The sequence below is a fragment of the Silurus meridionalis genome, chromosome 24 (genome assembly GCF_014805685.1).
Source record: "Silurus meridionalis isolate SWU-2019-XX chromosome 24, ASM1480568v1, whole genome shotgun sequence".
NCBI lineage: Eukaryota > Metazoa > Chordata > Actinopteri > Siluriformes > Siluridae > Silurus > Silurus meridionalis.
Genome location: NC_060907.1, coordinates 8,473,910 through 8,498,998, shown reverse-complemented (window position 1 = coordinate 8,498,998; position 25,089 = coordinate 8,473,910). Strand labels below are relative to the sequence as shown.

At 37.2% G+C, this 25,089-nt stretch overlaps 1 protein-coding gene across 2 annotated transcripts in view; it reads right to left on the bottom strand.

Moving 5' to 3' along the window:
- Positions 1-25,089, bottom strand: part of kcnq5b (potassium voltage-gated channel, KQT-like subfamily, member 5b) — a 104,025-nt gene that overhangs the window by 17,599 nt on the left and 61,337 nt on the right. For both annotated transcript variants that reach the window (XM_046837231.1, XM_046837230.1), the window contains exons 2-4: positions 11,187-11,277; positions 6,912-7,038; positions 891-1,066 (exon numbers count right to left, since the gene is read on the bottom strand). In XM_046837231.1, coding sequence (XP_046693187.1) covers positions 891-1,066; positions 6,912-7,038; positions 11,187-11,277 — 394 coding nt within the window. The remainder of the gene's footprint in view (positions 1-890; positions 1,067-6,911; positions 7,039-11,186; positions 11,278-25,089) is intronic.

The window sequence follows — 25,089 nt, the reverse complement described above, 5'->3', positions numbered from 1 at the left end:
GACTGCAGTTTTGCTAATATGCCTATTATTGCTTGTGGTAACCTCAAACATGTCCCTAAACCTTAATAATCTTGGTCCTGTGAGTAGGCTTATGAAATGTTTGTCTACATATGATCAAATGACCTTTGGCTAACAAGAAGATTAAGCCTTATACTGAAAATGACTGTCCCCAAGTGAATTTAATCTGCTAACAGAGATAAGTGTACAATTATGCAATTATTGATTCAAAAAGATGTGCATCCTTACAAAAAGACATGAAAGGTTTGGAGTCATATAGCAGGGTTATGGCATAGTGATTACCAATCATTTAATATTATTTAAGACATTTTAATCAAAGGTCAGGCTTTTTTTAGTGACTTTTTATCCCAATCCATTTCCCATCATTGTGTCAATTTCTATAAAGTTTGCTCAAAAAGAAAAAAAAAATTGTTTTACAATGATAAAAATGTATGAGAAAAAGTTGGTAAATATTAGTTGATGTTGGAAGAATTGAGACTGCAAAACCCAGAAGCAGCAAAAAAAAAAAACAGAATTAAATATGAGAGTGTTCTGGAGTGGATCACTTTTCTTCTGTATCTGGTTTATCATGGTCAGGGTCAGTGTGGTTGAAGTTACTAAGGAGAAAAAAATACTGTATGCAAGTACAAACAAAAATAACTGTGGGACTGGATGGGATTGGTCAGAATGTCCTGTGGGAGAGGGCCAGAGTGGGGTTGTGGGGGCAAGCCCATAACCACACTGAGTACATACTGTATGTTCCAATATATGAGTTAACTGTAATACTTGTGTAATAATTACACACAAGACATATCAATTTATCTCCTGTTGGGAGTTTCAGTATAATTCAGATTAAACCTCACGATGGTTAATGTAAAAGCGTCCCAGCATACCTTACTGTGTGCGTAAACTACAGATCCCAGAAGCTTCCAGGTGCCTCCGCGACGGTCCATTCGCACCATGCGCAAGATCTGAAGGAAGCGCATGCTTCTCAGTGCCGAAGCAGCAAAGATGTTGCCTTGGCTACCAGCTGAAACCACGGCAACCGATGCGATCAGCACAATGATGTCTGATAGAGAAGAGGAAAGGGAAAGAGAGAGAGAGAACATTTTTATTTGCTGTGTGGTAAAGGCCGGCTTTGTTCACTATTTAAAGACCTAGAACTGATTGTTGTGTAGTTACTGTACATCATTTGACTACAATGCAGTTCATGTTAAAAATACTTGTTCATTCTATCATCAATGTAGTATAGAGTGTCGGATCAAAATTTATTCCAGGATTATAATATGTTCTTTTGCAAAATGACACAAACACATTTTTTTGCCGTTTTCCCCCAAATTGTTTTTCCTTCTTCTTTCACTCCAGAAGGCCCAACTAATTCTCAAGCATGCCTGGTGGATCACACTACATTACTCTCATACTGCTTTGTTTTTTGTTTTTTTGCATGCAAATTGTCCGGTTACAAAAAAATAGGATTTCACTTTTCCTCCTTTGCTATGAAGCTCCAGATGCCGCAATGATGGGGTTAAAAAATCGGAGAATGAGAACAGACTCCTGCTGTTAAACAAAAAATAATCAGGTTTTTACATTCTCCCCCGTCGCTCCATGAGAAATACAAAGATTTTGGATGAGATGCGAGGACAAAGGAAGTTCACACTGAACCCACATCCACTTAAGAAACCCTCAAAGAACACAAACAGCTCCAAGCCTCAAACAGGCCAATAATATTAGCTTTCTGTCCCTGTCCCCCCCTCCCTTCCTCACGTCCCATCCATCTCCAACTCCTCCAGATGAAGTCTCCACGCTCTGATGTGCCCCGATTCATTGTTGTTTGGTGTCGTGAGTAATGAGGATGATGCTTCACCGCTGTGTGTCAGGGCTTTAAGGAACACAGGGACATGCTGATTTAGGAGAGGGCTCTGCTTTTCATAAATCATAAACTACTTAGACAAAATGTGACCTGGATAAAAAAAAAAAACACATTACAGCATTGTTACACTGTACAGCTGTTTTCTGACTCAGACTTAAAGAACTGGGCAAGTGGGTCGGGGAAATCACCAGCTTTAAATAGAAAAAAATGGTTTGGAATTCATTTCTAATTAAAACAATCATCAATAATAATTCTATTCATGTAAAACTCATTACTATTAAGCAGCCTTTACAGATAAGATGCTGTCTCTTCACTACTCTGTCTTAGAGAATAAACACATTATAATATCGATACTAAGCTGTAAATGTAAATGTCAATGGAATGTCAATAATGTTATAACAGAATGCCAAAATCCCAAAGATTCTTGTATATAAACATTTTTTGATTTATGCAATTTTGGCAGATGTCTTTATGGAGAGCCACTTACAGTTATTCAATATTTATACAACAGAGCAATTGAGGGTTAAGCGCCTTTGCTCTAGGGTCCAAGAGTGGCTGCTTGGTGGTGCTGGAATTTGAGCTCTTAACCATCAAATCCAAAGTCCAGGAGCTTAAACAATAAGCTACCATTTTAAACGTTAGATATTTTCCTCTGAGTGCTGACATTGTAGATTTCCAAAAATGTGAAATAAAAATGACTGGAGTGCAGATAAATGGTGCACTCAAACTAATACTAATACAAAACTAATAAGGAAGTAATCAATATTCACTCTGGCAGCCTATGTTTCTATGTACTTCTGACATTTTTGACTGTAATTAACTTAATTTGTGTATAATTCAGTTTAGAACTTTCATTCAACTGATGCAATACTACTACTAATAATTATTATTCCTTTAAATTTCCCTGCAAATAGTAACACTTCAGAATTTGAACATGGAAATGTATTTTCCATTGTTGTACTGTACACACACAGGTAATAAACCTGGCTCTGTCTGTTGTGTATCATCCTTTATACAGATGCCTACATATTTGCGTTATTAATTTTTTTGTCTGTGCTTCCGTCAAAACAAATTGCTTTTAAGCGTGCCTTATAAATAAAATGCACTCATGCTAAACCTTCTGAGATGTCTTTCTGTTCATCTACATTATGCCCTTCATGTCCAATAGGAAAAACCTTACTGTTTATTTTTATTTATTATAATCACAATAGCGCTTAATGAGGCCCGGCAGCTTCGATAATGACATGTAAGCAAAGAGCTCATTAAAAGCTGGCAAAACAAAATAAACACATGACCTGGTGTTGGCGATTGGAGAAGGGGGAAAAACCACACACACATACCTTGGACATATATAAATATATAACTCTATGGAATCATACATTGTTATTATTTTCTTCAGCGACTTGTAAAATAGATAAGGGTGGAAAAAAACAGAACATTCTGCTAATGGTCTTGCGTGCTTTTAGTGACCCTTTGTGCCTTTTGGTGTCTGTTGGGGTTTAAACATTCCCTCTGGACACAGCGGTTTATGTACAAAACCAGTCGCTCACATGACATGATGCCAAATTGGTTCCAATGGCGTGATATTTATGCGCTCCTTGGACTAATGGTAAAAGCAGTGGAGCAGGTGTGGAGCATAGTGATGGTGTGAGCACAATCAGTGTGTGTAAATACATGTGTGTGACTTGGTGACTTAGTCTTCAACAAATGAATGTACGCAGACATGTTGAAAATAGACTCGTGTCATCATTCCCCTGTATATTATACACATGAATGAGAAAGTAGTGTTTTAGGAAAAGAATTAAAATTAGGGTAATGCGTGGCAATATGACACACTGCAGCGTTAGTAGTACCATAGTGAATGCTGATTCTTTACCAGTTACATCATGTGCCACCGTGTGTTTGATTCATCAGACATTTCACCAACTGTAAGTAAAGAAGACTCAACATATGAGTTAAAGCAGAATTCCTGAACCACCAGAATTGCTACCGGGTTGCTAATACGTTCTGGGAAAATAATGTCAATAGGTAATAGTATGTTTTTTTTGTTTTAAGAGCCACTGTCCAAATTTGTACTTGGCACAATTTCAGAAAACTTTATTTCCATATGCAACAGGTTCATCTTAGTAATAAGTGTTAATCCAGCATAATGTGTGCAGTTACTAAAAAAAGTTAATTAAATTATCCTGAATTTTGTTTGCTGTATGCAGTTGCTATGTCAATGCTATTTTTGATTATTTCATACGCATACATTTTATAGATTCGATTCAAATTATTTTTTTAGTTTAGCACTTTTATGAATAAAAGTTGTATCAAAGAATGTATAGATTTAGTGCCTATAAATTTGTTACTTACAATTAAAAGTTTGTCCCTAATAAGTAAAACACTGGTGACTGGCAAGAAAAAACTCTCTGTAATAGTATGAGGAAAAAAGAAATCAGACTCATAAAGGAACCCGTCCTCATCTGGGTGGCACCAAATGTCTTTTTTTTACAGTTCAATCACTGTTTTGGTGTACTGTTTAGTGATAAATACAGAGCTCTTCATGCAACCTGTGGTCCTGAGCCATTGTAGCAGACTGTTAATATTAATTACAGTCTAAATCCATCTTTAAAGTTCTTGAGTTGCTCAGTAACTACATGGATCTTTAGGCTATTCATATGGAACCACCCCCAGCTAAATCCCCAGCTGGTCCATGAGAATATTTTGAAAAAAGAAAACAATTTGGTGTACAAAATGTTCAAGTCTCCTGTATTAAAGAATGCAACTTGTGAATGTTTGTGTACATTGTAAATTCTTTCCACTAAATCTTTTATTACTTATGTTACAATCCTTCTAAATCATTTCCCTCACCATCTTCTTTTTCTTCTCTATATTAAAATTTATTAAGATGAAGAAGAGATCTATTTTATGTGCATATTACAGTGCATAGGGTTTAAAATATAATTGGAATGTAAATACTAACTGACTAAAAGGTACCTAAAAGAGGATTTTTTTATATAGATTTTGTGCATTTTAACTTCTTCATTAAAGGAGAATTAATATAAAATAAATTAAGATATTTTTGTGCATAATTATATATAATTATGATATTATAAAATAAGTCTCTTTTAGTCATCCTGCACCGCAACTTTTAGCATTTTTGACTGTTTAACAGCTTAAACACACAAAATTACCCACAGAAAAACAAGTAAATGAATAGCAGACACTTTGTGTAAATCAGTGTTAAATGAGAAGTTATATACAGCACCTAATGAAATAAACTAATACTTTTGGGCTACAGTATATCCAAGCAAAGGTACACTCTCTCTCTTTACACTCACACTCACACACACACACACACACACACACACACACACACACACACACACACACACACACACACACACACACACACACACACACTCAGGAAGCTACTTGTTAATGATGACCATTTATTTAAAATCATGAGACCATTAACAAATGCTGGCTTTGCAAACATATGCACACACACACACACACACACACACACACACACACACACACACACACACAGAGGTAAGACAGTTCATCACTAACAAGCTCCACTCCAAAATAGTTTGAAAAAGCTACAGAGGAGGTTAAAGCTCCCGGTGGCCTCGTTGCCAGATTGTGGAATATGACTCAAATAGAAAATGAAACTGCAACTGCGCTGCTTAACCAAAGCCATCTACGCTGGGTCACGGTTATCAAATCATTTAGTCTGGTCCAAAATTGATTTCACATGCAAATGCAGGAGCAGGCATAAGGCCTGGAGAAAGTTTAAACGTTTTAATATATGTAATATATTAATATTCTGAAATAATGTATTATGAAATGTAATAATGTAATCTGTTCTTTCAAGAAGCCACTTTTTTTATGGTCAACCCGTCATGCCTGGCTCAGAAGAATAAAGGATCTAAAACTTGTGAAAAAAAAAAGATTTAGGTTGCCAGATTGCTCATATGCTTGGAGGGTGGCAGATAAATTGACGTAGTGGTGAAGTGTTAAAGGTTGCCAGATTGGAGAGGTGCCACACTGGAGTATTGCCTCGATGAGCAAATAGTATAACAGGCTGGCTGAACAGGAAGGCGAGATTTAACGATATCAGATTCTGTAGCTGGTTGATGACACAGCTTGGTTGCCAGATTGGAGTCCAGGTGTCAGGTGGGAGTAAGTAAACTGAACTGTTTTTACACCAGAAGGGTAAGACTGCAGTGACAGAATCATCACCAGACATAAGGAGTTATAAGGAGAAACGAGGGCACTATGACCTAGATAGAATACAAAAATCTCGCCAATGACGGTCCAACAAAGAGCAAAAAGTATTTGGACATATGACTTTTCTAGCCAAACTGTTACCACAAAGTTGGATGCACACAATTGCACACAGGATGTCTTTGTATTTGCTAGAATTTTTTTTTCTTTACTTCCCGTCACACAACCAGGAGACCCAAATCTTTTTCTGCATGACAATGCCCATGTATTTTGGCATTTGGTGTATGAATGTATGTGTGTATGAATGTATGTATGTATGTATGGTGGTAGCTAAGATGTTAGACTTCAGATCAGAAGGTCATTGTTTCAAATTCCAGCAATACCAAGCTGCCACTGCTGGGCTCTTTAGCAAGGCCCTTAAACCTTAATTGCTTAGCTGTAAAACTAATATAATTGTAAGTTGTGTCTGCCAAATGGCAAAAAAAAAAATTTAAATGCATATGTGTTAAACTGGAACATCTTAAATGCCCTGCTATAGAGCTCTGACCTAAACCATACTGAGAATCTTTGGGATGAACCGAACGCCACCTCACCCTACATTGTACCTTTACTAGTAGACTTTACTAACACCCTTGTGGCTGAATGAGAGCACAAATTTCCACAAGAACAATCTATCTAGTTGAACATTTTCTATAACAGCAAATGATAAAAAATTATGGAATGGTATGTTCAAAAGAACATACAAATCCTTTGTGCATATCATTGTGATAAATAACTTTAATAAATTCTTTATTACCCTGATTAAGAAGCAGATAAATATCTTGCTTACCTATTATGCTGAACGGCTTTCGAGCGAATCGCAGCCGTCCCTGCCATCCTCGATAGCGGCAGCAACAGCCTGCAGACCAGATCCGAATGAGGTACTCCATCCCGAACACAATAATCATAACAAACTCCTGTTAGAGGAGAAAATACACCAGTCAGGACGAGGCATGCGTTATACAGAGTACAGTGGGTTGCAGAAATACATTATGATATTCATGAGATGAGGCTGACTACACAGAGTCAATTTGGTTCCTCAAGGGTTTTGGTTTGGAAATGTTCTTAATCTTTTAAGGATTTCCCTATGAGGAATTGACCTGTAAAATCTATAGTGCAAAGAGGATATATGATTAAAAAAAATTGTAGTAATTTATATTTTTACTTTGAAGATATACTCTCAAAAAATATTTTTTTTCCAATTGTGCAAGTGCAAGATTCACTTTGTGTGGAAAGTAATCAGAGTTAAAACAGATTTAATAATGGAGCTAATCAGAATTTCAATACCTAATCCAAAAAAAAAAAAAAAAGGTTTTTACAATGATGACGTCGATAATAATGAATATAATAATAGATTTAACATTTTAATTATAACGTCTTCTTTAGTCACCCCGCACTGCAGTCTGTTATTGAATTTGACTGTATTCTCACTCCTGTTATAAGAATTTAATAAACCAGTCACGGCGAGGCACGCATCATCATGTGTACAATGACTTAATACATTATGATGATGAAGCTGACTACACATAGTAATTGTGGTTCATTGAGGGCTCTGTGGATGATCAATTGTTGAAATGTTCTAAATAATTTTTAGCTTGGAAATCCTTTTGCTGTTATTCTTTTATGAACTTTCCTTCAAATTCAGTAAATGGGTTCTACTTGGAACCCCTTCCATCAGGAAAACACTTGGGACTATTTAAATATTTAAATTTCAACTATTCATCCATAAGGACAATCGAGAAAAAGGCTACATGCAAAACTTTGGCTTTGTTCAGGGTGTGTTTGTTTGTGGTCTCAAGCGTTACCTTTAGATTATAAATATATACAGTACCTCATGAAAGTGAGTACACCCTTCATATTTCAGCAACCATTTTAGTATATTTTCTTAATAAACAATACTATTTTCAGAGGACAGTAAATCTGTACTGCTATACAAGCTGCACATTGACTACTCTTACTCTTATTTCTACATAGGGAAGAAAGATTAGTGATTGGGGCAGACTATTGGGCATGTAGGTGAAGGGAACAGAGGTGATGAGGAGGTGATGGGTAGGTATGACCTTAAGGAGAGGAATGTGGAAGGGCGGATGGTGGTAGATTTTAGAGGTACTTGGTGTGACATCTGGAAAGCAAAAGGAAGACAAAGAAACATGGTGGTGGAATGAGGAATTGCAGGAAAGCGTAAGGAGAAAGAGGTTGGCAAAACAGAATTGGAATCGGCAGAGTGATGAGAAAAGTAGGCAGGAGTACAAGGGGATGTGGCAGCAGGTAAAGAGGAATGTGGCGAAAGCTAAGGAAAAGGTATATAAGGAGCTGTAGGAGAAGTTGAATACTAAGGAAGGAGAGCGAGGGCAGTGGAGTGGTGCAGTTGCAGGGAGAAGAGGTGGAGAAGGTGGAGGAGTTCAGGTCAACAGTGCAAAGTAATGGAGAGTGTGTTAGAGAAGTAAAGAAAAGAGAGCAGGCAGGGTGGAGTGGTTGAGAAATGTGGCAGGAGTGATTTGTGAAAGAAAAGGTATCTGTGAGAGTGAAAAGGGAAAGTTTATAGGACTGTGGTGAGACCTGCGATGTTGTATGGTTTAGAGACAGTGATATTGAGTAAAAGACAGGAAGTGGAGCTGGAGGTAGCAGAGCTGAAGATGTTGAGGTTTTCGTTGGGAGTGACGAGGATGGACAGTATTGGAAACGAGTTTATTAGAGGGACAGTGCATGTAGGACGTTTTGGAGACAAGGTGAGGGAGGCGAGATTGAGATGGTTTGGACATGTGCAGAGGAGGGACATGGGGTATATCAGTAGGAAAATGCTGAGGATAGAGCCACCAGGAAGGAGGAAAATATGATGGCCAAGGAGGAGGTTTATGGATGTGGTGAGGGAAGACATGCAGATAGTTGGTTTGAAAGAGGCAGATGTAGAGACTTTAATAATTTCAGAAAGGAAAATTATTAAAGTCTACATACTGTAGATCTTTTAAGGATTTACACAATAACTAAAGAACTAAACTAGCCTTAAAATTGCTAAATGAATCCATTTTGCCCATATAAGAATGTAGATAGTCAGTTGTTTTGGAAATAGTTAAAGATTTTAGTAAAATGAAGTTCTGCACTGAACTTAAAAGTTCCTGAAGACCTCTTAGCAGATCGAATTCATTTGCTTTGGTTAGCTGTGTTTGTGTTTCTGAGGTCCTCTCCAAGGCAAAAAAATAAAAATAAAAAATGGTTTTCTTAAGAAGTCTTTCCTCAAGGGCTCTTAGCTTCCCAAAATATTTGGAACTATTTCTGGGAGGGAAAGCAAAATTAAAAAGCCTTAAGTTTTGACATTTTTATTTTGTTTTATTCGAAAGTTGTTTTTCTAAAAGGGCTATACCATGCTCTGTTCAATAAAACTATAAAACCATGGCTAATACAACTCAAGTTTTAGGAATGTACCAATTTTTTTTTAATTTAATGAATCCTAACGTAAACAATATGTGCACATGTTTATATATAGGTACATTTGCAATATAAATTTGCATAATACTCTACTATGTCCCGTTGACTCATTGCAAACGATAATGCGAGCAGGAAATGTTTAAGCATCTCTGTGTTAATACGTTTGTGCCTGAAAAGCAGGTGGGTCAGATTTACCATCATAATAGAGAGCTAATCTGATTGTGAAGCCTTTGCTAATCCATGATTTTATTAGTTTAGCTGCAGAAGCATGTAACAAGAATGAAATCCACTTATGATGACGGAATCCATTGTCTCACCATCTGAACCTCCGGAATAATTATCTCCATGACTGCTGTAAATGGCTTTGATTATCATTCAGTTTAGTCGTGGCGTTTTCAGTACATGATACGGTGGTGATAATCAGAATCGATTAAGCTTTAAAACTGATTTATAACAGGAAGCTAAAACGTTTACTTTCTGTTTTAAATCAGTGAAGGCAAAACTGTTTCTGTGAGGTGATAGTTTGTATGTCCCTTCCCAAACAGGACATGACACAGTACAGGCTGGAAATAGACCATATGAGTAAATAAATAACCCTCAAAGAGCTTTTGATCTCCACCATCAGTAGCACTAGCAACAGCTTTCATCATGGCTTTAATCCAGTAAGAACAGGCACGATGTCACGCTTTGCCACACGTCCCTCTGGATGTATTTACGTAATGTATAAGAGCGATATGTTCTTTTTGTTTACCCTGTGTAACAGAACAAATCCCCTAACATCGTTTGACACTTCATTTTGATTCATTTTGATGTTTTGCAGTCATGTGACGCAAAGATGCCCACCAAATGTTTTCCTTTAATTCGTCACCCTTATCTATGCACTGAATGTGTCTTCCACTCCTATAAAGAGAGTGGTTCATGAGCAGAGGTTCCTGTGGGGTTCTCCTTGGAATCCTGACTAATCAGAAAACATACTGTTGGCAGGATCTAAGAATCCACCAATAAAAACCCTTCATGATGTAATATCAGGGGTGTACAATCCTTTCCACAAAGGTTGGGTGTAGGTTTTTATTCCAACCAACCCGCATCCACACTGGGCCTTTGTGGAAAAGATTGCACCCTTTAGTGCATATAAAATAGTCTACATGTAACATGGGTTTATGATCCCATAGAAAAAAAGGTTGTTTTTTGGGGTAGAGGTGTGGTATTTCATGCAGTTGATTAAAAGTGCATGTGGATTGTTTTCATATTTACATATTTGTTGAATCTTAAATCAAATTGGGAAAGGGAACTTGACAGTATACATTTCAAACACTGCTGTTTTCTTTAGATTTCATAGTTGTTCTAATATTTAAATCAGTGAGCAAATCAACTAAGCAGCAGTTGTATGTTTTTACTCTGCCCTTTGTTCTCATTTTAAGCAAGTAATCAATAAGAAATGTTTGCGAATCGTGTTCTGTGTCGTTCTGTGAAAACTCCATTATGTTTGGTAACTCATAACTGTAGTCATAGTTGTAAAGTTACTATAGAAAAATAAGTGCTCATGTTCTCTAACCAAACATTCTGTTTGCAGGTTCCACATAGAAACTTTAGGAGTCTCTCCGCAACATATAAAAAAATTTCAATACACAAAACTTACCAGTATAAACAGAGCACGTGACAGCAATTCTTGATTATCAGGAATGGTCGAGAACACTGACAGCACCAAGCAGCCAAACACCAACACAAACCTGTTCAAAAGAAAACAAACAAAGAAACATACAAAGGTCAAGAAACACAAGTACAAACACAAAATTGTATTAATCAGTTGGCCTTTTATTTATTTATATTTCGTTATTTTATGTAGAAAATTGCTGTGTAATGAAACGCATGCCTGAATCAACCAATTAATGCAACAAAGAGCAAGAGGAAAGTGATAAAGTTGCAGCAGTCAGAGAAAAATGCAATTACAGCTTAATAATGGCCGCATTTATTTTGCAAGATAAATGAGTCCGTCAATGGAATAGTAAAACAAACAAAACGTTTCCTTGGGGGATAAACGCGGGTAATGGCTGTATTTATCGATTTGCCGCTAAACCCGGTTCAGCCTCGTTGTCCTTTAACTTACTAAATTAGCTCACCATACCTCAGATTCCTGACATGATTAACATCATGCAAAAATCTCATAACAAACTTCCAGCCACAAATTGTCCTCTGGAAAGAGATGCATGCATACTATGACCTTTCAAATGTTGCAACCTTCGTTTTCCGTTACGCTAATCTGAAATCCTGCCGGGAGGAAACCGCTGCAGGCTGTCTGAAATGTGAGGTTAGAGATGTAAATTGCTGACCCTCACATAAGAAAGGCCGGACATCTGCGAATGATCAACTGCAAAGGCCTCCTTTAGACACAATGGTTTGAAGGCAAATATTTGCCAATCTTCCCCATTAAATTGTTCCCTTTATTAAAATAAAACTCTATACCACTGCTATTCTATTTGATTCATAATATCCTGTCCCACCCAGACATGGATTTTTTCCCTTTGCTCTGATTTTCTTAGATTGCTAGCAGGCGAGGCAGGGGGCAAAAAAGTTTTCAACAAGTAGTTGTCTACCATAGTGTGCGGAAAACAGTAAGAAATAAACTGCCCCTCTATTATACTACTGATCAGAGACCAAAGTCCTGCCCACTTGTTTTGCATTAGCTCACAGGTCAAAAGTTCCAAGTTTTTTGTCCTTATTTGTAAAATGCTTATATGGTCCGATTTGATCTTAAATTCCACACAGCTTTTTTTTGTTAAAACTGGTATACAACTCACGATTCATGAAACCTGACAGAATAATGTTCTTACAGATATGCAATGGATGGGATGGGATGGATGGATGGATGGATGGATGGATGGATGGATGGATGGATGGATGGATGGATGGATGGATGGATGGATGGATGGATGGATGGATGGATGGATGGATGGATGGATAGATAGATAGATAGATAGATAGATAGATAGATAGATAGATAGATAGATAGATAGATAGATAGATAGATAGATAGATAGATAGATAGATAGATAGATATTTGTACTAATTCAGCCACAAGGATGTCAGGTACTGATGTAGGGTGAAGGAGTGATGAAGGAGGCCTGGGCTGCAGTATTCAGTCCAATTCAGCCAAATGGTATTCAATAGGGTTGAGGTCAGAGCTCTATGGCCATCCAATCAAACTATGTAAAGCATATCTTCATAGAGTTGACTTTGTGCACAGGAGCATTGTCATGCTGGAGCTGAAGCTTCGTAAACTAGCCCTATGTCTGTGGTGTGTAAGAGCCAGGAAATTATACCCCAGTGGAAGGTTGAAAAAGCCGCACAATGACAAGAAATATGTTGATGGGCTAAAAACGGAAAATATTGATCATGTCACCAAATAGATTAAAACTAAAGTAATAAGTCTGGTTTGAAAATGTAAAAAGTAAAAAGTACTGATATTTGTGTAACAAATTTTATGAATGAAAGTGAAATAAAGTACTGATAGCAGAAAAATCTACTTAAGTACAGTAACAAAGTATTTGCACTTCATTACTTCCCACCTCTGCTTATGATCCGATATATCTTCTTACATGGATATTGCCATTTTTAAATCCTTCCTATTTAATGCATTACAGATATGCATTAAAAAAAACTGTAAACTGTTGTAAACTATTTCTTGACTGCAGTTTCTTGAGGCAGGAAACTAGGTGTGAGCTGGCATCGGGTTTTTAAAATTATTTTTATTCATGCCTTTATAATGCATCCACAGAAATATGAAACACAGTGGGTTCTCATTAGCCGAGTTCATTTTCTCGAGTGCACAACAGCTACCAATCTAGTTGGACAAATTCAAAGCAAGATGTACTTCATTGGACACTGCATGATAAGCACAACGTCGTATTCAAATGCTGCTCGAGCATCGGCGTAGGAAGAGAGCACTATCTGTGCTATTTTGTATACATAAGTTAATAGACATCCGCAATTAGCTGGCATTGCTCTTAGAGACTGGGGGAGGGAAATGCCATCCTTCCCACCAACAGAGTAGGATAATTATGCTCTCTCGCTGTGACATCTTTGGGGTTTTAACCTGCAATCTCCCAACAACAGGGTGTTTACATGGAGCCTGTCAAACACTAGACCAGACAAAAACAGACGAAACGCTGCACTTGGATCTGATCCATAATAAACCAGAATCCTGTAATAATGGCAAAAAAAACACACCATAATAATAAATATTCCCTTTATCTTGTTTTTTCTGGTGTGCCAGCCATATAAGACTGTTTTTTTTTTTTTATGTTGCCTAATCTAAGCCAGCTGAGTTTTAGCTTCCGCTAACACCGTGACCTTCCACAGCTGTGTTGGCAGCATGATGGCCCATGTGATTCTTCTCTACGGCGAATGAGAACATGTTGTCGTTTACAGGCTTGTGAATGCGGTGGGGGGATTTAAGAACAGATCGAAGGGTCACATTCAGGGCTCCAGCAGCGCGTGTGAAAGTGGTGGGCACTCAAGGGGTGACTAAACCCTTTGTGACCTTGACCTGGATGTGACAGCTTTGCTCGCCTGCACAAACCATCTGAGTCCCAGTTGTGCTTCAGGGATAACTGCTGCAGGGCAGAGTGAGCAACAGTTCTCACACTGAGGGCTTTTGTATTCTTAAAAATGGACAGTTAAAGGCTGGATCTACACATAGGGGACATGTTTAGCACTCGTCAGGGCTGGAAACCACAGCTGGAACACATTACACTAGTTCATGAAGTTGTTAAAGAAGTACATTAAACTTTTCAAAAAAACAAAACTGAGTTGGGAAAAAAAGAAAAGAAAAACACGTGTAGGTTATGAGACCGTGTGCCATCTATCAAGCTTGACTAATTACACAGTCAAACCTATGTGATTTTGTTGTGCTCACGTGTTAGTTCCTCTCCTGATAGCTGACACCTGGTCGTACACAGAGTACCTTGACCTTTGTTGCTGCGTGACAGGCTCTTAACCTTTCAAACGTGGCCTGCGGAAAATACATCACGTGGCTTTGCCCAAACAGAGATGCTGAAAGGGTGGCACTCGACATAATCAAAGGCTTTTCCTTTAAACCAAGGACAAGCAATTAGCAGCCATACACCACATCTCACCATTCTGTCAGCGGCAAAATATAGTGCATCCGGAAAAGTATTCACAGCGCATTACTTTTTCCACATTTTGTTGTTACAGCCTTATTCTGAAATGGATTTAATTAATTATTTTGCTCAAAATTCTACAAATGATACCCCATAATGACAGAGTGAAATACGTTTGTTGGAAATCTTTGCTAATTCATTAAAAATTTAAAAAGGAAAAAAAAAAAAATTACATGTACATAAGTATTCACAGCCTTTGCCAAAATTGAACCATTTCCACTGATTATCCTTGAGATGTTTCTATAACTTCATTGGAGTCCACCTCTAATTTTAGTTGATTGGATACGATTTGGAAAGGCACACACCTGTTTATATAAGGTCTCACAGTTAACAGTGCATGTCAGAGCACAAACCAAGCCATGAAGTCCAAGAAATTGTCTGTAGACCTCCGAGACAGGATTGTTTCGGGGCACAGATCTGGGGATGGGAGAGAAAAATATCTGCATCATTAAAGTCCCAATGAGCACAGTGGCCTCCATTATCCATAAATGGAAGAAGATTGAAACCACTAGAACTCAAGCGAGCCGCCCAGCCAAACTAAACGATCAGGAGAGAAGAGCCTTAGTCAGGGAGGTGATCAAGAACCCAATGGTCACTCTAAAAGAGCTCCAGCTCCAATCTGTATAGCAGAGTGGCCAGACAGAAGCCATTCCTCAGTAAAAAGGCAAATGACAGCTCACCTGGAGTTTGCAAAAAGGCAATTGAAGGACTTTCAGACCATGATAAACGAAGGTTTAACCTTTTTGCCCTAATGCCTAGCACCATATCTGGAGGAAACTAGGCACCGCACATCACCTGGCTGATACCATCCCTACAGTGAAGCATGGTGGTGGCAGCATCATGCTGTGGGGATGTTTTTCAGTGGCAGGAACTGTACAGAGACATCATTGATGAAAACCTGCTCCAGAGTGCTCTGGACCTCAGTGATATGTTTCGTTTTTTTTTTTTGTAATGAATTTACAAAGATTCTAAACAAACTTCTTTCATTGTGTCATTTTTGGGTATTGTTTGTAGAATTTTGAGAAAAATGTAAATGTAAATGTAGTAAATGTAATCCAATTTGGCACTGTGAATACTCTCCAGATGGACTGTACTGTATTTAAAACTTTCCCTTAAGCCAATTATACCATTTAGCTGCACTGTGACAAAAGCCGGTGATTGTGGTGCTACTGACTGAAAGCTTGTGTGTTTAAAGGAATGCCAGTATTACAAAATGGAAAAGGTTTTTCTCTTCAACTGGAACCTGCAACTTGCTTGGAAGCAGCTTTGTTTGAAGGTGTTTACAAATAATAATAATTAAAACACCCAACGAATCACCCACAAATACCTAACAAGCTGAACCAGCCAAAGTACAGCAAATGAACCTGAAAGTAACCCAAGAGCAGAGAGAAAACCCTCAAAAACATGATTTCTGACTTGACGTGTTTGTGTCATATTTTAGACATAAATCAATATCATTATATCAGATTTGAAATTAAATAATAACCAAATCTCTTGAGCAAAATTGTCTCTCTTGTTTAAGTGAAGTAAGTGCGGGTGAAAAATGTATTCAAACCATAACCCAAGTGGACCAAACATACCATGTATTTCTTTTGTAGATGTGAGCTGCCAAAATAAGTTGTGAACATAATAATTCATGTGAACTATAATTATCTATAATCTGTAATCACACACTCTGTGCTCCCTCAGGGTTCCATCACCATTGACTAATAAATGAGAGCATTTTAACTATTTTTGTTCCATTAATTATATTTTAAATACTTTCTAAAACCAAAGAGAGAACAAACTGGCACACTGACTAACAAGTATGAAAAACACACTTAGTCTTACCTATTCATAGCATAGCTGTACACCTTGCTGTATTTCAGGGTGCATATCTGGATTGTAAGCTAAGTACAGAGGCAGACAGAGTAATAGACTACAGACAATCTACTGCTATTTTCTCTAACACACTGGAGCCTACCAATCTCTCGTGCCATGCCGGTACATTAGAGACATCAGTGTGAGAAGCTCTGCTCAAATTCACCAATTTATCACATCAGTATAATTGTATCTGAAATCTGTTGGAGTGCAAAAAAAGATACAAGTTTTTTGTAGTGTCCTGAATTGTAAGTAAAGTGCCAGTCCAAGTGACAGCTGTGACCTGTCCGTGGTGCTGAACCGAAAATAACCCCCCCCCGTGAAATTATTTTTTTTTAACACTGTGGCTTATGTCTGTAAAAGCGGTCCATGTGCTATACTGTGTGTTATATTGGGACTAAAATAGTAACATGGACACTTCACTGTTTTGAAAGTTTTGTCATTGTGATGGTTTTTTTTACAGGTCTGAGACATGATGAATCTGGAGGAAAACCTGGAAACACTGGATATAAAGTTATAATACACCATTGATGAAATGGTAAGTCATTGCCAGCCATCATCGATAGACCCAATCACAGACTTATTTACAAGCTACCAGCCATAACATTTTTGGGAGGTTTGAAAAAATAAACTTTAAACTTTAAAAACATTCTTTTGACACAAAAATGACTACTGTGTGGAAATAGTTATCTGTGCTTTTGGTATTTGTATTCAGGACAGTCTACTACATGTCATCATCCATGGATATGATAACAAACTTGTGCCAATTGCATATCAATTTAGAAAAGCAAAGTGACTCATTTTAAGGCAATAACAAGACAACAAGGCATTGCAACCACATAAAGTATAAATAAGCTAACTAACTGGTGGAAACTAGTGACAGAGAACCAATGACAGAAAAAGGATGAAAACTGGACCAAAACAGGAACTAAAATCATCGAGCCAGGACCAATATAAAGTGGCTTTAAAAGATGAATGCAAGTCATTACTGAAGACTTTGTGTAAAAAAGTCTTCAGCATTCAAACAAGTGCTACTACTATTCACAATTACTCACTTGTGGTTACAATTGCTGCAAACCAACAGGCTTAAATTCCACACAGGCACATCAGCAAACAGAACCAAGACCATTAGCTCTGCAATTGATCCATTAAAGAGGGTATCAACAAGCTCGCATTTGCCATCTGCACCCTGGCTGGAAGCCTGTTAACGAGTCGGCTGGGAAAGTGTAAAGAAAATAGAACCACACCAATTGGTCCCTATTAACCTTTGTTATAGCCTGCTTCATTAGCATTATTGAGAAAAGTCCTCCTTTAGGACTGTAGTGGCCTTCTGATGTTAATGTTCTCCATCGGTTCACCAAAACAAGCGTTGGAATCGATTTTTTATTCTTAATCAGTCAAAAAATACGAGCAGAGTTGCAGTCATGTTATTAATTAAGCTGCTGATTATCATTGTAAAAGGATTCCACTTGCCAATAAAAAAAATATAATTTAATCTATCTATCTAGATGGATGAATGGATATCAGCTTGAATTAAATTATAAGACAATTATAAATTACTTACTACTGCTAGACATGGAAATGGCACATAAACCTAAAAAAAGCTTAATGTTCTTCATCCCAAACTACTAGCAAGAATAACATTAAAATCTAAAATTTAGGTTTTCTGTTAACAAGAATCACTGTACAGAAAGATGTCCAAATAAATATGTGCCCTAGAAAAAGAAAGAAAGAAAGAAAGAAAGAAAGAAAGAAAGAAAGAAAGAAAGAAAGAAAGAAAGAAAGAAAGAAAGAAAAAGAAAGAAAAGGACATAACTTACAATACAGCCAAGTGTGTGTGGGCAGGCTGCCAGAAACATCACCACTACTAACTTGTCATTCTACCCTAGGCACTTTGAAGCACAGAAACATTTCTACACCCACTCTGGAGTTAGGAGAGAGATGGCATACGATAAGATCTGTTCTATGCTTTCATATGACTGAGATGAATTCATATTAGATGAACAAGTTAGCTTCATATGCTAATCTCACTTAAGCACACAGTAGTTGGCTCGTGTAAACAAAAACAGCTAGAAATTAGACGTGATGGTACCTGCTTGTTCAACAGCCTCATAAATTCAAAAACAAAAAAGTCAGTTAAATTTATAATTTTTTCTTGAAAAACGTACATATATTTTGCATGAGGAAAGCTTATTTGATTAGCAAGTAAGTGCTAATTAGTTTGTGTACAATATGCATATCAGCAATTTTTACTAAAATAAAAGTAATTAACCAACACATTTGGATGCTGAATCATAAAAGCAGTGAAACAACATCAAGAACGCATGAAACTCACATAGGAACATGAATCTTTGCTAATTGTGCTGCTTTGCAGGGTTATGTTAATACTTTATGGTGCATAGAAGCAAAACATGCTAGAAGGGTTGAAAAGGGCCGAAAAGGTACAGTTTACTCAATGATATAGCCACGTGTATTTACAAACATGTGTGTGTGTGTGTGTGTGTCTGGGGTTATAAAATAATGTACAGGTTTGTCCCACTGAATCCAGTGTTTCATCACAAAAGAATGCTGACAGATGACACATATGTACTACGTTTGTCCTAGTGCACTACTTGGCAACAACTCAAACAACAAGCTGAGAACATACCAGGAAAAGATTAATCCTGATAGAATCAATAATCAAGACTACCTTGTCTTAAGATAAGCGACTACCCTGAACTTTCATACATAATGCCTGGCCAACTCTTCTTTGCTGTTCCATTTTAATGGCACAATACAACAACTCTTCATTGTTTATCGTGTGAAAACAGCCTCCAAAATGCTTCCCCAAATTTCTCTTCTTTTATTTTTGCTTTTTAATTTTGGCTTCTGCATTTCTGCAAGTCAAGCAGTGCTCCTCACGCCCTCCCTCTCACTCCCCCCCGATCCAATTCCCTTACGTGACAAACCATAATTAAAGAAAAGCAGATGGACGGCCTGCGTCACCCTTCTAATGATATTTCTCGGTGGCTCAGAAAGCGAGTTGGAGAGAGAGATGGGGAAAAAAACAGCTGGAGGTCTGATGGCTTCAGGAGGAAAAAAACCGAAATAGTAAGTAAGTGTGCAAGACTCTTGTGATATTCTGAGAAATATGAGTGGCTAGGTGAGAAAGAGAAAGAAAATATTGCTGCAGGAGGACTTCAAACGCGGAAAGGATGCAAGTATCTTTGTTAATTTTAATATTTAAATCGGCCATCTGGTATTTTAAACATTTCTAAAGACTAGTGTCAATAGCTTGTTGTCTCTATGAAGACTAGGCCAGATTTGATTATTCTTCGTCCTTAAGGACAAAATTACAAGACATATGTGCTGTTCTGAGAAAACTAGTCTCTCTGCCTATTATACACAGTTACACTTTAACATGTAATATATACAGTAAATATATTACCAACATAGCATGTGCATTTTACATAAGCTACTTCCTAACCCTGGCTTTCTAAAACTTTCTTTCGGCTTCTCCCATTAGGGGTCGCCACAGCGGACCATCCGCATGTTCGATTTGGCGCATGTTTTTACACTGGATGCCCTTCCTAATGCAACCCTCCCCATTTATCCGGGCTGGGGCTGGCACTAATGGCTGGGGTTGCTTCCCTGACCGGGGATCGAACCCGGGCCGCAGCGGTGAGAGCGCCGCATCCTAACTAGAAACAGAGATGATTTACACATGCCATGTACACATACCAGTTTTAAAGTGTCTAAATTAAAAAAAAAACAAACAAGGAATGTACTCAAAAAAACTAAACAAATCAGCAATTTTTTCAACACCAGTAATCTAAGTGAGCAGGGAGCCTGTCAGGTTTTTGTTTAGTTCTCTGACGTAATATTTTAAATATAAAACTGCATCCTGTGATTTAATTACCAATATGACTCCCTAGTAAATCTAAGTAGTGACTGACACAAAGTCCTGAATAAAGTAAAATCGGCATTATTATTATTAATCATATGGATACAAATATATAAAATTTAGTCAAAGGTTTTGCATAATATATTAATGATTTATTATTTAAATGTAATATATAAATAAAAATATTCATGGCAGATATTATCTAAGAAAATATACAGCTTAAAATGCATACAAATAAGTTTAATATATAATTTTTTCTGCTTGGTTAAATTAGTTTTGTCTCAGATTCATTATTGATCTTCCTCTTCTTCTTCTTCTTCTTCTTCTTCTTCTTTTAGCTTCTCCCATTATTCAATCCAACTACCTGCATGTCTTCCCTCACCACATCCATAAACCTCCTCTTTGGTCTTCCTCTTTTCCTCCTTCCTGGTAGCTCCATCCTCAGCATTCTCCTACCAATATACCCCAATGAACCTCCTCTGCACAACAGAGTTGTGTTTTGGAAACAGAAAAGGGCTTAGAGCCGATCCTTGATGCAGTCCAACCTCCACCTTGAACCAGTCTGTCGTTCCTACTGCACACTTCGCTGCAGTCACACTCTCCTCATACATGTCACCCTCACATACTTCTCTGACACACCTGACTTTCTTATACAATACCACAACTCCTCTCTTGGCACCCTGTCGTACGCAAGGCAACTCCTTCTGACCTTCTCTATACTTCTCCATCAACATTCTCCAAGCAAATAATGCATTTGTGGTGCTCTTCCTCAGCATGAAACCATACTGTTGCTCACTGTTGTTCACAGCATCTGTCAGGCTCCTAAACAACTCCGTGCTTCTACTGGTATGTCATCTGATCCTACCCACTTTTCAATCTTTATCCTCTTAATTGCTGCTCTCACTTCCTCCTTACTAATCCTATCCACATCCTGCTTCACCATTTCCACATCATCCAACCTTCTTCATCAACTGCTCAAAATACTCCCTCCATCTTCTCAACACACTCTCCTCGCTAGTCAACACATTTCCATTTGCACCCTTTAGTGCTCTAACTTGCTGCACATCCTTCCCAACTCGGTCCCTCTGATTCAATATTGTTTATTATAATCATTTTTTTCCTTTTAATAATAATAATAATTATTATTATTATTATTATTATTATTATCATTATTATGATGTTCTTGACCATTGTGGCTGCTGTTAAATAAATCACTGGGAATAACAATTCATAAATAGGACTCAGAATCTGATATCATTCACAGCCATTTGGGAACTCCAGATACCAACGAACAATGCAGGCTCCAAATATGGCAGCAACAAATTCACAAAAATCCCACACATTCACACTCACCCTCTCTGCATCTCCCAGCTACTGATTGAGAACAGGACAGTGGTTGTTGCGACCTGGAGTTTCCAACTGGATGTGATCTGACAGCAGCTTACATTTCTAAATTTAGCTAGCTATCCAGAAATTGTAGGTTCTTTTTCATGAGGTTAAATGGCAAGATAAAACATTTTAATCAATTCTCATGTATTCCCATTAAAACAAATGATACTGTTTATCTGGATTCAATCTGGTGCATAATATTGCTATTATTAATAATTTACTTCTGTTCATATTCATGCTTTAAACAAACAAACAAATCACAGGTCCCTCCCTTCAAACACTTGTATCTAATTAGGGAATGTTGCTGTTCTTTGATCTGTTATAGTGCTAACAGATAGTTAACGAGCTGTACAGGTTTTTCTTGGCTGTACAGGTTTACATTGCCTTACCCCATTTGCTCCAAATTGTACTCACTGCATATTTCCACACAATAACAAGTTCTACCTAGGTTACCATGGAGGGTTCCTTCATCCGATGCACTGGAAGCATATTAAACTGCTGCTCAGGCTATGTTAGATAGCAGTGTAATAATGGGCAGTGAAAAGTAATGCAGTAATGCCAACATTTCTCACTTGGACTAAAGTCCAAGAGTGGCAGATTAAAACCCTATAACCTGATGATAAGGAAATTGTTGGGACACATGAGCACTTATAAGAACTTTCTTGTCTGTATATTATATTTTCTACATTTTCAAATCAAATGGAGCGGTAATTTGCCTATATATGGTAGTCTGGCAAAAAAGTCATAAGAATGGGTCACATCCAGCAAGGAGCTAACGAAGCAGGTGTTACAACAATTTAAGTTTGCATATATTAGTGAATGTCAGTGTATTTGTCATATAAAAACCTAATTAATATGCATTATAATCAAATACTGGAATACCATAAGGAATTCTTTTCACTTTTTTTGTAACATTACTTATGGTTGAAACAGACACAAAAGACAAAACATAGTCAGTTCAGGAAGAAATCAGTTCAGTATATAGTAGAAAATGTCAAAAGATTTCATCATGTGAAAGGATTTCCCCAGACTCCACATTATTATCCAAGAAATTTCAATTTTTCCAGAAGTACAATTGAAGCTAGGGAAAGCTAATGTAGTTAATTGTAACCAACATCCTATTAGCAACACACCTACACTTCTGGCAGTAATATGAAGTTCACATCACATCTGGAGCATGTGTGAGTTATAACAATTACAATAATGTCTATGAGGGCGGTTTACATGTCATTACAGGAGCGTATAAATAAAAGAGAAGAGCTAGTGTGATTAGGAGAGTGTGTGATGGTGTCTGGAGACCTCATCATGCCCTGACCTCGTCTCATTAATACTACTTTGTGGAGCGTTAAGCCAGAGCGAGGACGATCGATTCGAGGCGGTTCTAAAGAACGGACATAAACAAGCCTGATGGATGAGGCTGATGTTAAGTGTGATGACAAACTTTCTCCCGCTTCGACTTTATTTAAAGGTCATGGCGGTCCAACATGAACACCGCAGCGATAGTTCCATGGTAATGACTAGCAAGTTGGGAATTCGGTTTCCTCGTTTGCCAGAAAGCCATTTTTATGCATTCCTTCTGCACAGTAATATTAACACCGATCAGGATGAAATAGTTAGCTGGTTGTTTGCAATTCTACAATTGCTCTGACAAGCCAGATAAGTCCCTGCACAATACATTAGCACTGGAATCCTCTATAATGAAGTGTAATTATTTGCACTTTAAGTCTTGAAAAAATCTTGATTATGCCTCACCTCTACCTGGTTGCCTTTAAATGGAATGACAGCGGTGCCAGGACCAGCGTAATATCAGTATCCAGGCAACTGTGACGCATCTGATTGGAATTTTAGCAATAGGAGTGTGTTATAAAGGTGCACAAAATGAGCACATGGGTGGAGAAAAACATAAACAAACCCTCTGCTTCATCACAGGGTGTCGAGACAGTGCGTCATAAGAACCTTTGGAAAAGGAAAAGGTCACGGTGATGCATAAACGCTACCTTTGCACTAAAAAGACTTTTCTGTTCTGTCAGTCATCTGAGATGCTGCGTTTGTAAAGTGGTACCTTTTTTTTGCATACACTGTGAGTTCAACCGGATATAATGCTACACAGGCAATGTGCTCTCTAAAAGTTTGTTAATTTTGTTGTTTCATTTCACATTTTTATTAATTATTTTATTGATTTATATAATTATTATTTAAAATGTTTATTGTTTACCAATATGATGTAAAATAAAGTACTTTATTTACTGTTTTTTGTTTTATTAAGTGGTAAAAAATGTTTGACAAATTGAAAGAAAACTTAGAAGAAGACTATATAGTCTGTGCTACACGCTTCCATGTCACTGTTTATATTTTCTATATATAAACTGTATTATCTTTATATATATATATATATATATATATATATATATATATATATATATATATATATATATATATATATATATATATATATATATATATATATATATATATATATATATATATATATATATATTAAAAATATAGAATTCATGTACTCCAATAAATAAACACTAACATTTAAAAATACAAAAATAAAAGTTTTTAATCACTAAACATTTGTTTCAAGTCTCAAATCAAGCACCAAAATCTGCAACATACACATATCTGGAAATTAAAACATCCATGTGGAAATTTTTCAAAAATGACCTAATTACAAAATGCAAAGTGAGCAAACTGAAGAAAAAAACTCAATCAAATCTATATTTGGTGTGGCCACCCTTTGCCTTTCAATTCTTACACTTGCACATTTGTACACTTGCAGAAAGTCAGGGATTTTGTAGAATCAGAGACAGGTGTACAGTATGATTAACCAATCATTCCGAGCAGATGCTAATGACAGTCATTAACTAAAACATAAACAGCTGTGCAGCTTAAATCTGGATGAGGAACATCCAAAAACGTGAGGATGTGTTTTATTCTTAGGTCATACACAAACAAGCAAGACACAGGGCAGTTATACTGCATCAGCAAGGTCTCGCCCAGGCAAAGATTTCAAAGCAGACTGGGGTTTCAAGATGTGCAATTCAAGCTATTTTGAAAAGCACAAAGAAATAGGCAATGCTGAGGACTGCCAAGGACACTTAATGCAGCAGATAAAAGACACATTATTCTTACTTCCCTTTAACATCAGAAAATGTCCAGCAGTGCCATCAGCACAAAACTGGCAGAAACCAGTGAGACCCAGAGAATTCTAGTCAGAAGTGGCC